The sequence below is a fragment of the Vigna umbellata genome, chromosome 3 (assembly GCF_029865625.1).
Source record: "Vigna umbellata cultivar VRB3 chromosome 3, Vumbellata_1.0, whole genome shotgun sequence".
Classification (NCBI taxonomy): Eukaryota; Viridiplantae; Streptophyta; class Magnoliopsida; order Fabales; family Fabaceae; genus Vigna; species Vigna umbellata.
The window spans coordinates 42,449,299-42,462,397 of record NC_142167.1 but is presented as its reverse complement, the minus strand read 5'-3'; the positions used below and the strand labels follow the sequence as shown (position 1 = coordinate 42,462,397).

Genomic DNA, 13,099 nt, shown 5'->3' with positions numbered 1-13,099 from the left:
CATTCGCAGATGATAGCACGATTACAACAGAAGGAATTAGCAGAGTCCTAATTACGTGCAAGAATGGCAGAGTTGCATATATAGATGATGTGTTGTATGTCCTAACAATGAAGAGCAACTTATTGAGTCTTGGGCAACTTCTGGAGAAAGGCTACACCATGTCAATGCATCAGAATCTCATAGAGGTATTTGACAAAAGCCAGCGTCTTCTGATCAAGGCTCCGCTTGCCAAGAATAGAACGTTCAAGGTAAACTTGAACGCTACAACAATACAATGTTTATCTACATTGAATGTCGAAGAAGAAAGTTGGGTATGGCACTACAGATTCAGGCATCTAAATTTTAAGAGTCTAAGTCTGTTAAATAGCAAAGAATTGATAAAAGGTGTGCCTCTGATAAATACCCCAAAGAAGATTTATGAAGGTTGTGCGATGGGGAAGCAAGCCAGAAGAAAGTTCAAGAAGTATGCACCCAAAAGAGCCAAACAACCACTTGATGTAGTTCATTCAGACGTATGTGGCCCTTTTGAAGTGCCATCACTTGGAGGTAACAAATATTTCCTAATCTTTGTAGATGAGTGGACTAAGAAGATATGGATTTATCTTTTGAAAGAAAAGAAAGAAGTTTATTCACGCTTTGTTAAACTTTGTGCCACGATGGAGAGACAATCGGCCTTGCAGATAAAAATCTTCATAATCGATGGTGGAGGAGAATTCAATTCTGGAGAGATGAGCAAGTTCTGTAATGACAGGGGAATCATGCACGAGGTGGTAGAATGCTGCTTGATATGACCAGGTGCTTGATCAGGGGTAAGAATTTGCCACACTGCTTATGGGGAGAGGTTGTTTCCACAACAACCTATCTACTGAACAGAAGTCCAACAAAAGCCCTGTCAAGTTGTACTGAAAAAGAGGCTCGGTTAGGGATCACATCATCTGCAAGTCATTTGAGGATATTTGGATCTGTGTGCTACAAACATGATCCAAATGAGAGAAGAAAGAAGTTGAGTGATAAGAGTGAAACCTTTATTCTTGTTGGCTATCATCCAACGGGTGCTTATAGACTTTATAGCCCAGAGAAGAATCAATTCGTGATTAGCAGAAACGTATTAGTAGATGAAACTACTACATTTAATTGGGTGGAAGCAGAAGTAGGCTTAAAACCAGATGTGGTTGTGTCTAGTCGGTTGGAGGAAAAGAAGTCTAGCGATGTTGAACAAGTTTTGCTGATGTAGAAGCCAATAACAGAACATCGCAAAGAGCTAGGTTCCCTTCAACTAGACTCGTAGGTCATGAGGTGTTTACAGATAGTGAAATAGCAAACTCAGGTGACTTTGTTCATTTTGCTTTCTTAGCCGATTCTGAAACACTTACATGAAAGCAAGCTATTGACACAAAAGAATGGAAAGAGGTTATGATGGAGGAGCTGAGAGCAATTGAGAAGAACAAAACTTGGGAGATGGTGGAGCTGCCTCAACACAAACACGCTATTGAGGTTAAATGGGTGTTTAAAATGAAGTACAAACTAGATGGTAGCATAGCAAATTTGAAAGCTAGACTAATTGCAAATGGCTTCTTGCAGAAACCTAGAGTTGACTTCACGGATGTCTTTGCACCAGTTGCTAGACTTGAAATTGTGAGACTTGTAGTTGCAGTGGCTAATTTCAATAGTTGGAAAATATGCCAGATGGATGTCAAATCTGCGTTTTTGAATGGCTCTCTTGAAGAGGAAGTTTATGTGAGACAACCACCTGGATTTGAGAAAGTGAGGAGCTGAAGGTATATAAACTGAACAAAGCCTTATATGGGCTTCGATAGGCACCTTGGGCCTGTAATAATCATATCAATGCGTTGCTTATTAGACTTGGATTCCAAAAATGCATTGTAGAGTTTGGAGTCTATATGAAACTTGTTGGACAACAGGGTGTTCTGTTGATTTGTTTGTATGTAGATGATTTGCTTGTAACAGGAAGTTCTGCAAAAGCAATTGAAAGATTTAAGTTGAGAATGAAAGAAGAATTTGAGATGATAGATCTCGGTAGTCTGAGCTATTTTCTTGGGTTGGAGTTTGTGCAGACAATGGATGGATTTTTCCTTCATCAAAGAAGGCATGTTAACGAGATTTTGAAAAGATTTAATATGAAAGACTGCAATTGTACTTCAATTCCAGTCATAACAAATCTGAAGTTGTCTAACCGGTAGAAAGAAAGTAAGGTGGATGCAACTTTGTTCAAACAAATAGTAGGGTCACTCAGATATATCTGTAATAGCAGGCCTGACATCAGTTTTGGAGTTAAGTTAGTGAGTATATTCATGTATGATCCAAGACAGACTCATCTTGTTGCAGCCAAACACATTTTGCGTTACTTGAAAGGAACTGCAAACCTCGCGGGCTTTTCTTTCCCAAGAAGTTTGACAGTACAAATGGAGGTTTGAAGGCATGGTGTGACTCAGATTGGAGTAGTGACTAGGTGGATAGAAAAAGCACTTATGGCTACTTGTTTAAGTATATGGGAGCACCAATCTCTTGGTGTTTTAAGAAGCAGAATGTGGTTGCACTGTTCTCATGTGAAGCAGAATATATAGCTTCTGCTGAAACTGCTTGCCAATGCGTCTGGTTGGAAGCAATTATGGATGAATTGAAGATTGATTGTAGAAAACCAATTCAGCTTTCAGTAGACAACAAATCTGCTATTAGCCTATTCAGAAATTTTGTCTCACACGGTAGAAGCAAGCACATAGAAACTAAGTTTCACTACCTAAGGGATCAAGTTAATAAAGGAAAATTGAAGTTGGTATACTATTCCACAGAAGAACAGGTTGTGGACATCTTCACCAAGGCCTTAAGGCATAATAGGTTTGAGAAATTGAGGGATTCGCTTGGAGTTAAATCCCTAGAGAGTTTAGTTTTAGAGGAGTGTTTTGAGAATAAAAACTAAACTTCTAACTGTTTTAATTGTCAGTTGACAGTCTGTTTCTTTTATCCACTGCTATGTAAACTGTACATATACTTTGTCCTGTTAATAAGAAAATACTAATCATGTTTTCTCTTTCTTTTGTGTTATACTCTTGCACTCTCTGCATAATTTCATCAAACATCTAGAAAGATAACATTGATAACACTATTGAGTCTTGGATAGTTTATAGTCCGTTGAGATAGTCTAATGTCTATTCAATTATCTTATGAGAAGCATTGTCTTTCCCTAGACATGTGTGTCAATTATACTAGAACTTCTTCTAAGACCTTGTAGCTTTTTTAAAACATTAATGTTTAAGTTTGTTTTTTTTAATCTCTTATTTATAGTGAATTCTTCCATGAGTTTAGATTGGAGTTCGTTAACATTTCAGTTGAACCACGTTATTTTTGTATGTGATTTTTTTTTCCTCAGTTTACCTTCTCTCGTTCAATTATTGTGCTTTTTGGATTTCTTAACGTGGTAAACGTTTATGAGTGAATTAGTGAACTATTCCCTAACATCCTCCACTCAAAGATATTCCTTATTTTTAAAATTATTTTTAAAATAAAATTAATTTTACATAATATAGAATGTTAAAAATTATTATTTTTTATTGTGTCTAATATTATTTACTTTTTAGACTTAGAGAAACTCTAATAATTATTTTAATAAAATTATGTCGACACCTTTTATAAATAGGCTAAATCTCCTTATAGACGTTTAAAAATATTACAATGTGATTGTTATAAACTTCTAAATGTATATAAAAATATCATATGCAATGTAAAAAAATTAGAAAATATTATTCTAATTCACTAAAAAAACTTATTAACACTGCTGATGAAGGAAAGAAATCTATCAAGAAAATAACACCGGGCGGATCTTACTCTGTCTAATTAATCAATTAATTAAAATCACTTTAAGAAACAAAAGAGCAGTATCTGTGTATGTAATAATAAGTATATAATTCCAACTTTATTTATAGTCTAAATTGAATTCATTAAGAAAAACTTTAACAAGCATTTATTACACACCCAGAACATTTTAAGATATTCCCTTAAATATTTTTCACATTTAAGATTCGAACTTATAAAACTTGTACAAAAAAGAATTGGTTGTAATAATAAATTAATTTGCTGAACATTTTGCAGTCCAATGCTCCACAAAAGGTAAACATTTAATGTGTTCCATCATATAAACACTACGAATTCATACAAAAGTTAATCAGCCGGCTAGAGCTCCACGTGGCACCAATTTCTTTTTTGGTCATAAATTAATCATCATCGATCATTATCATAGTCATGATAAAAAAAACATCAAACAATTAAATTCCTTTTGTCGTTTGCAACACCAAGCATCGTTGGAACACAAGAAATAGAATCTACGATAGTGTGAGGGAATCAGAGGGAGAATACTATAAGGGTAACAACATAACACATCATTATTAATTATAATTAGAAGCATTGATTAGAGAAGAGTATGGCGATTAGTGGTGTGATGAAGACGAAGATGAAAACACGCATGGAACGAGACGAAGAGTTATCACTTTTCAGGGAATTGCGAAAGCGCCAGAATGAACACATCTCAAGCCTCTTGCATTGTGTTAATTCTGAAGAGTTTGAATGTGGCACTAATAATGACACTCCTGGTAGGTACTCATCATGAATCATATTGTAATTTTGCTCAATGCTAGTGCTGAGAAAAAGAAAATAACATATCGTTTCAGGTAATTTTTCACTGTACAGAATTCCATCAGGGAAGAGAGAATATGGTTTAGAGTTTCTGGAAACAAACAAAAATGACTACGATTGGTAAGTTTGGAGTGTGAAAATATACAAACATATGATTGTGCATGATTATTTGATCTGTGAAATAAAGAAAATAACTTGGTCACTGCATGCTACAAAGGTTGAAAACACCACCAGCTACTCCTCTGTTTCCATCCCTTGAAATGGAACCAGGTCCTCAACTTGTTGTGCAAAAGGAGATACCAATCTCACAAGCCATCACAAGAGTAAGTCAGATTAGTGTTTAATCTCATGGAAATTCCAACTACTTGTAAATGACTTTGTTCAATTATTCTAATTTATATGTTTTTCATCTGAAGTTCGAAATTGACAACATAAGGTTGGTTTTGCCACAGTTTGCATGGAAAGAAATGGAAGCACCAAAACCCAAATCAAATGATGGAAAAAACAACTCACACCAACTCAACCAAACCAAAACCTTCAACAAGATCAATGACCCCAAGTTACCACAGGCAAAGACCAAGCACCATCAAGAACACAAATGAACAACAAACAAACACTTTGCCAACAATTCCCAACAAGGGCAGCAATGCCAAAAGTGACCATGAAGTGGCCAACAACACAAAATTCACTCCCCAAAAGCAAACCAACAATACTGATTTCCTCGCTTTGAATGTGAAGAAAAGCACAGAAACAAATGATTCACAGAGAAAGCCAAGAGCTAGAGGCGTTTCTCCATCACTGAAATCAAGAGTTGCACTTGTGAGTAATATCATGGAACTCTCCAATGTGGCACCACCAAATCTAAGGACAGATGAGAGGCCAAGTTCCACCACACGAGGAAGAAGCACAACTCGATCTTCTACTGTTACAGGGTTTCAAAATCGGGATCCTATTCCACGAACGAGTAGACCATCAAGGTCACCATCACCGAGCATGGCTAATGGTAGTTGGAATCAGTTAGACAGAACCCAGAAGAACTTGAGGGCACATAAAGAAACATTCACTCTAGCAGCAAGTCCTAATGAAGGAAGAACACATTTTAAGGGGAGTAAGATGGTAGAGAAAGTGGTGAATGCTAGAAAGTTAAGCATGAATCAAGTGGATAAAGAAACCAAAACGAAAGCTTTCAAAACTAGGGTATGATTCATAATTCTTCTTCTCTTAGGAAACAGATAAAGTGGTTAATCATCTGTATAACTTTCTGCTAGAGGTATAATTAACAGTAATACATGCTTTTAACTAGTTATATATCATATGCGACATGAATTTAATATCAGAATTGTATTATCAACATACTCTATCTTATTTTTAAGATAAAGATTCAAGTATGAATTTAAGTCATTGGATAAAAATAAAAAAACAGGACATTATATAAAGATAAAGAGTTATGAATTTATTGTCTTAAAGTTTTAAGATAAGAATAATCTTTATTTCTTACCTAATTAAACTCAGATCTCATTAATATCATGATTTCCGATTGACCTTCTCTCTCAATCAACTTATCAAAACTTTAGTTCTCATATTATTTGATGATATGACACAGGAAAAATGAAACAACAAAGCATAACACAGGCTGCTGAAGCAATGATCAAGTTGAAGATTTTTCCTGTAGAGATCACTGGAAGACTTGATTCGGTCCACCTAGAGTAGCTTATAGTGTGTTAATGTGTACCTATTGTTTTTCAACTCCCAGACTACAGGGAACTAAAAAAATTGACTTCATAATATCCGTTTTAGTATGATAGCTTCATAAATGTGTTATTGTTTACTTTATAAGATGATAAAATTATTAAATTTTTCATATAAATTATGGTGTTGCATCACCAAGAGAGTTATATTCTGTTTTTGTGTTTTCTGCAAGAAGATTAGGATAGATTTTGAAACCATACTAATAAATAAGATTATTTTTAACTTAATGTTTTAAAATTAGTTTTGTAAATTAGGAATTATAATGTGTTTCGAAATTTATCTTTAATCGATGTGACGAGATTTTTAACCTATGAGAATTAAAGAGTTTCATAGGTTCAAATTTTAACTTAGACGCATGATCATAATATCAAATTAAAGTACTAAAATTTATACATAATTCAACTCAATAAAATCAGCTCAATAAAATAAGATTTTGTTTGTACCTGCTGGGTTAGTTTCTGTTGTTGGCACTATCAGTGCATGTAAGTTTTATCTTAGTGAGTTATTTGCCAATAATTGTTTTTGCACTGAAAATAAAAGGATTGTTGATACATGAAAGAGCGTTCTTCTAATAATTGCGTCTTAATTAGATATAATTACGAATCTTTTACCGTTGTCATGGAGAAGTTAAATTAAAAATTCCACCAAAGTTTTTTTATAACAGTTTCAAAATAACCATCACTAGAAGAGATTGATAATTACAGTGTTTCTTTATCCTAGTTAAGGTTATGGATTTCCCCAGATAGAGTTACAAAGAATGAAGAAAGTAAAAAAAAGTTAATAACACATAGGTATTACATTGCTATACTTTCTCACAACTATTCCCATTTAACTCATCAAGGTCAATCGAGGAACAAATTCTGCCAAACCTTGCTCTAGTGTTTCGATCTGAAAAAGCCAAGATTAAACAATCTCTTCAATCTCCTAGGGATACCAATGAGCCTACCTGATTTATGGTGAGTGGTCGATGTTGCTGCTTGCAACCCTGCAAGCAAATAACTAGTTAGAATGTCACATATAAACACGATTCATTAAGATAAGTGAAATTATGTGTAGATAATGTTTAAAGACTTTCAAATTTATAGGAGCTAAAGTTGAAAGAATGTAAATGGAACTAAAATCAAAATGTTATGTTTACAAATACAAAACAGTGTTTTATTGAAAATACCATTACCATGGGAAGCGCCATTAGAGCTCACAACAGGAGTTTTCCTTGACCAATACTGTTGGAACCTCTGTTCTGCATATTCTCTGTACTTAAAGTCAATTTTATTTACATGCACCTGCATAAAGAATTCAGAAGATAATTAGATACCATTTATACCAAAATATTTTACACTCATTTGGAAAATCTACTAATTAGAATTGTCTTTTTGGAAATTTAATTTACAATATTTTAGACTGTTTATTTCAATAATCTGACTACAATTTGGTCATTCATGAGTGTATTAGTGCAGATAATAAGAACATGAAATGTAGAATAACCAATGCTAAAGTGAGAAAGTGATAGTTACCGAAATTATTCCCCAAATGCCCCACAATAGATGGCTTGCAAGTGCATACTTCTCAACTTCATCAAGCAATTGTTGTACTTCAGTGTCACTAGGTTGCTCACCTGTGTCATAATGAAAACATAAATAATTCACTGGTTAATGAGTTGGGTTGACATATATCTGACTAATATTTCTCGTTATGAGAAGTGATAGCTAACTAATAACTAATATTTCTCAAAATAAAAAGGTGTTTTCCAAATCAATAATACTAGAATCTATTGGGATTTTTAGATTAGTAATACTAGAACCTATTGGGATTTTTAGCATAAATTTTTTAGAAAGAGATTTTATAAATGTGATTTGAGTATAACCAAGTGATTGATTCTACCTTGGAAGATAGCAAAAGTATAGAAGGAATTTGGACCACTTCCAATCCAAAAACTTAAACAATGAGACTTAGACTTACACTTGAAAAATATACACTAAATATTATGCAAGAGAAAATTATGGTGATGATAAAATGTCACTAAAATATAGTTTAAAATAATAAGAGAGTTAGGTTAAATAAAACTAATTCCACAAATGCCACCTGAGGAACTCAAATACGCTTGTACAAATCGTTGACGCTCCTCCAAATCTAACAGAAGAAAGAACTAAATTTGTTAATTGTTTGGTGAAAAAAATGAATGAGAAGAAATTGCAGAGTTCATTATTCACAGACCAGGGTATTTAGTGAAGTCAAGAACATGTGGGGTATCTGTGTGATAATTGGCAGCCATCTCATTGAAGTGGTTTGCTATATCATATGCCACAGGATTGTAACTTGCATATTCATAATCCTGTTATAAAAGTAAAACATTCAGTATTTGTTATAATACTAAACTTTACATTCTCTAACCAGTTTGAACTACAACAGTAAATAATTATTAGATAGTAAACAAAGAGGGACTCACTATAAGGGTGACAGAACAGGACTCTTCATCAAGCATTATGTTGCCATATTGCAAATCGTTGTGACAAAATCCTATGCATTGCTTAGTTCCTGTTAACTCTTGTTCCAAAGTAGATATTTCCTTGTCCAAACTGTTCAATTTAAATGCTTCAACATCTTCAGGAGAACTCAAGCGTTTGGCTTCCTTAAGCCAATCTCTGAAGCATTAAAATAAATTTATGTTAGAAATGATCAAATTGTACTGATAATAACATGTTACTGAAATGAATGAAATATGACTCAGATGTTAACCTCAATTTGAAAAGATCAAGAATCTGTGGTTTTTCATAAGAACACATACCTTAACCTATCCCAAAGGTTCACAGTCTTTGGAACAGGCATATCAAGATCATGAAACTCCTTCATTTTGGCTGCTATAAGAGCAGAAGTGGATGGATCTCGCAGATCAGATGCTGATAATGTCTGTTAAATCAACCACAATGTATCAGCTTGATCAAGTTCATATATGAATGAAACAAATGACTAAACTTTACAAGTATGATTTGCAATGTTGGATCAAAAGGGAATGTGTCAGTTGTGTAACACATATTGATTCAAGAATTTGCATTCATCAACTTGTTCATGATAGCAATTTGCAGAAAGATACTGTGCTATGACAAAAGACGAGGATGAAAATAGAAGCATAAAGTGAAGATGAAATTACCCTTGCGTGGATGAATTCCTCAATACGACCATTATCAAACCTTCCTAGCAAACGAGGCCCTTGTCCACTCTTTGACATAAATTCAAACGTCTTGACCTCAACATCCCTATCAATGAAAATAGCAGTACCATCACCATAGATTCTTGCCAGAACCTTTCTTGAGGATTCTCCTTCTGTTGTCTTCCATTTGATCTGGAAAACCTCATTTGTCATTGCCCCTTTAAGAGGGATTACTTGCAATGCATTGACATCGATTACATTCTCCCATTTAGCTGCCAATGATTTCAGTATCTCAGTTGCTTCACTAGGAAGACAATATTCTCTTTCTTTGGCAGAGGTTTCTTTAGGAACTTCTGTGCCCTTTATTGCACTACTACCTGGAATCTCTGCATGATCACCACTAACTACATTTTCTGCATCAACAGCTTTGTTATTCAATGGATTTTCTGTGGCCTCTTCTGCTGTCCCCAGAACAAANATAAAAAAACTTACACTCATTTAAACCTTTCCTTCCTTATTTTTTTTTATAAATAATAAAAATTTATTCTTTATGATTTTCATTAACTCGTTTACTTGAGTCATATATCAACTTAAACAGCTAGTCTTCCAACTTTGGCCTGAGCAATCTTCCAATTCAAATAAAAAAGTTATGAGAATTGCATGTCCAATGCACATGCTTGTCACTGGTTTACTTTGATGTGGTCATACTAACCAAAAAAATCCCTAACTCACTACCAAAATAATCTAATATACCAGATGTTTATTTTCGAAACTTTGGAAAACCTCCGTAGATTTCGGCGGCTTTAATAAAACCGCAACTAAATTTTTAATTTTTTTAAAAATAAATTATTTATGGACACAGTCTTTCTCAGGAGTTTTTATAACGCGAGAATTATATTTTTTTGGAGATTAAAACTCCCGCGTTAAAAATAATTCCTAATAAAATTATAGATTTTTGTAGTGACTAAAATCTACCTAATTCACGCGCGTTTAATTTCAAACATAGTATTCTTACTAAGGGGAACAAACTTTAACTTAAAACGGTATCCTGGTTATGCATTTGGTTCCAAAAATGAATTCATTTTTCCTTAAATGAGAATAATATAAACGCATGTTACTGATCACATTAAACCCATAGAAGCATAAACGAGACAAAATTATATCTTAGTTAGCCTTTGTGTTTCAGATGTGGGATCGAGAAATATCATTAACACTCTTTCACGCTTTTTTGTCAATTTTTTAAGGTCTTTTGTCGAGTTTCTGTTATTAAGTTAATCTCAATTCATTCGTCTTCAATCTTTTAACCGAGCACGTGGGTACTTGTCAAGACATTCTGACGCTCAAGTCAGTTACGTATGTCCAAATGGTTAACATAGTAAAATCTCAAATTTACAATAAATGTAGTACCTACCTCCTTATCTTACCTCTGTATTTATAGGTTTCGAAGCGGACTTTTAATTAGGGTTGAACTAATCACAGCCCAAGGGTCAATAAGTGTGTTTTACTTGTAAATATGATGGATTTTTTATGATGATACTTAACAATATAATCAACGATCAACTTATTAAGTCGTCTCATTTACAAAATATTTAGGACTAGAGATAACCTTTCATATAGTTCTTTTAGGGATATTGATCGAACGGTCAACAAAAAGACTGGCCAGTCATACGGTACATAGGCCCCCCAAACCCGAGTCGAGAGTAACTAACAAAGGGGTTTATAGAGCTAGTGGATCCCAAACATCTCTCGACAGTTTCTAGTTGCTTCTCGGTCCTCCTTTCCTTTTTTGATAAATGAATGTTGGCTGGATGGCGTGAAACACCTCGTTTGCCGCACTTGACGACAGTTAAAGGGTCGCCTGATCTGGTTCATCAGATCTCGCTAGATCCAATGAAAAAGGACACACGAGGGCCACAACCTAATGCCTATAAATAGGGTGGACCTCTCCCGTCATTTTCACCATAAATATCTTATTCTCTCTTTCTACCGAATAATTTTTTCTGCTTCAGGTATAATGTCAACTGTCAACTAGTCCTGTTTAAGGAGTCTTCTAGGAGGAGCGGACGAGGTTATGATGATTGTGCCTTGTCTTCGTTAGTGTAACACCTTAAATTTTTAGATGTTACGGGTTATTACAAAAATCGGCAAATCCAAACTTTATCATAGCATGAAAACCTATTTTTTCAAACACCTTAACATTTAAACGTGTATAATGTTCAAAACATAATAGTTTCAAAAGCTTTATCCATTTACATTATTAAAAGAAAGGTTTAATTGCTTCTTTTGTCCCCAGTTTGGTTGAAGTGTCTCAAGTTCGTCAACCCTTTTAAAAAAGTTACAATTTCGTCCACATGTGATTTAAAAGTGTCAATTGCATCCAAACGTAAAAAATTTGTCTCCATTGAGTCCCTTCCGTTAAATAGGTACAAACGGAGTTAACTTTATTTAAATACAACAGTTTGTCAGCACACCTTTTAATATTTTAACAATTCCAGTCAGCCACACAATCATAAGCAATAAATTTTAAATAATTTATTAAAAATAGATGATAAGTTAAATAAATATTAAAAATAAATAAGTTAATGATAACTTAACAAATGCATTAAATAAAGTTCAACTCATATATATTAAATAAAATAAATATTACAAATAAATAAAGGTAGAAGTTAAAGTTATGTGTTATAAATTCAAGTGCATTAATTAAGAATAATATAAACATAAATTAATTTTAATTTAGTGATTTAAATTTAAAGATAATAAATTTTATTAAATTCATATTATTTATTTACGTTCATAAATCTCCTTACAGTTATTTATAAATATGTTTTCATATTTCCTTTATTTATATTCTTCTTCTCATCATTTTCATTCATACTTTTTTTTCATCCACATTTATCTTTATTATGTACATTTGTCTACACCTATTTTCTTAATCTAATATTTTTTTTTCATTTATATTTATTAATCATGAAAATATTGTATATGATTCTTTAAGTTACTTTTATTACTATCTATCAAACAGACACAAATTAAACTAATATTAAATAAATTTCATTTAGAATTGACTAAGCTATTTTTAATTTAAATTAATTTTAAAATCAAAGCACATTTGACAATTAATTGTTTTAATTAAAAAATTAATTTAAAGGTTTGTGATACAATAGTGTTGAAGCGTTAATTAGTCAACATTATCTAAAATCAATCTTTATAAGTTAAAATTAATGAATTAGTACCCATAATTTTAGAATTGAATACGTGTGTGACATAAATTTGACGTTAATAATTATTTAGTCTCAATTTTTACTTGTTAACATCAGGGTTAAATCCATATTTTCTTATAATGTAAAAAAAGATTTAAAAGGTGAAAACGAAAAACCTGAACTTTTCTTTTCAAACTTTAATCTCATCTTATAAATGCTACCAATTTTATTACCCTTCCACTAAATTTTTTATTTTTAAAATAAATTCATATATCTCGTTAATTAACATCTTACGTTTAAATGGAAAATAGAAAGGGTTTTATGTAAGAAAGTTTTGATGGAAAGTCAATTTTTA

At 32.9% G+C, this 13,099-nt stretch overlaps 1 protein-coding gene and 1 pseudogene across 1 annotated transcript; one reads left to right on the top strand and one right to left on the bottom strand.

Moving 5' to 3' along the window:
- The first annotated feature begins 4,435 nt into the window (after positions 1-4,435).
- LOC148202537 (uncharacterized) lies at positions 4,436-5,850 on the top strand (annotated as a pseudogene).
- Positions 5,851-7,051: 1,201 nt separating this feature from the next.
- LOC148202536 (putative choline kinase 2) lies at positions 7,052-10,042 on the bottom strand. The gene is made up of 8 exons (XM_088109649.1): positions 9,545-10,042; positions 9,182-9,303; positions 8,843-9,038; positions 8,611-8,728; positions 8,479-8,526; positions 7,911-8,011; positions 7,571-7,679; positions 7,052-7,381 (listed from the first exon to the last, which is right to left on the bottom strand). The coding sequence occupies exons 1-8, from the start codon at positions 10,040-10,042 to the stop codon at positions 7,272-7,274; spliced, it is 1,302 nt and encodes a 433-aa protein (XP_087965775.1). The 3' UTR covers positions 7,052-7,271.
- Between the last annotated feature and the right edge of the window lie 3,057 nt (positions 10,043-13,099).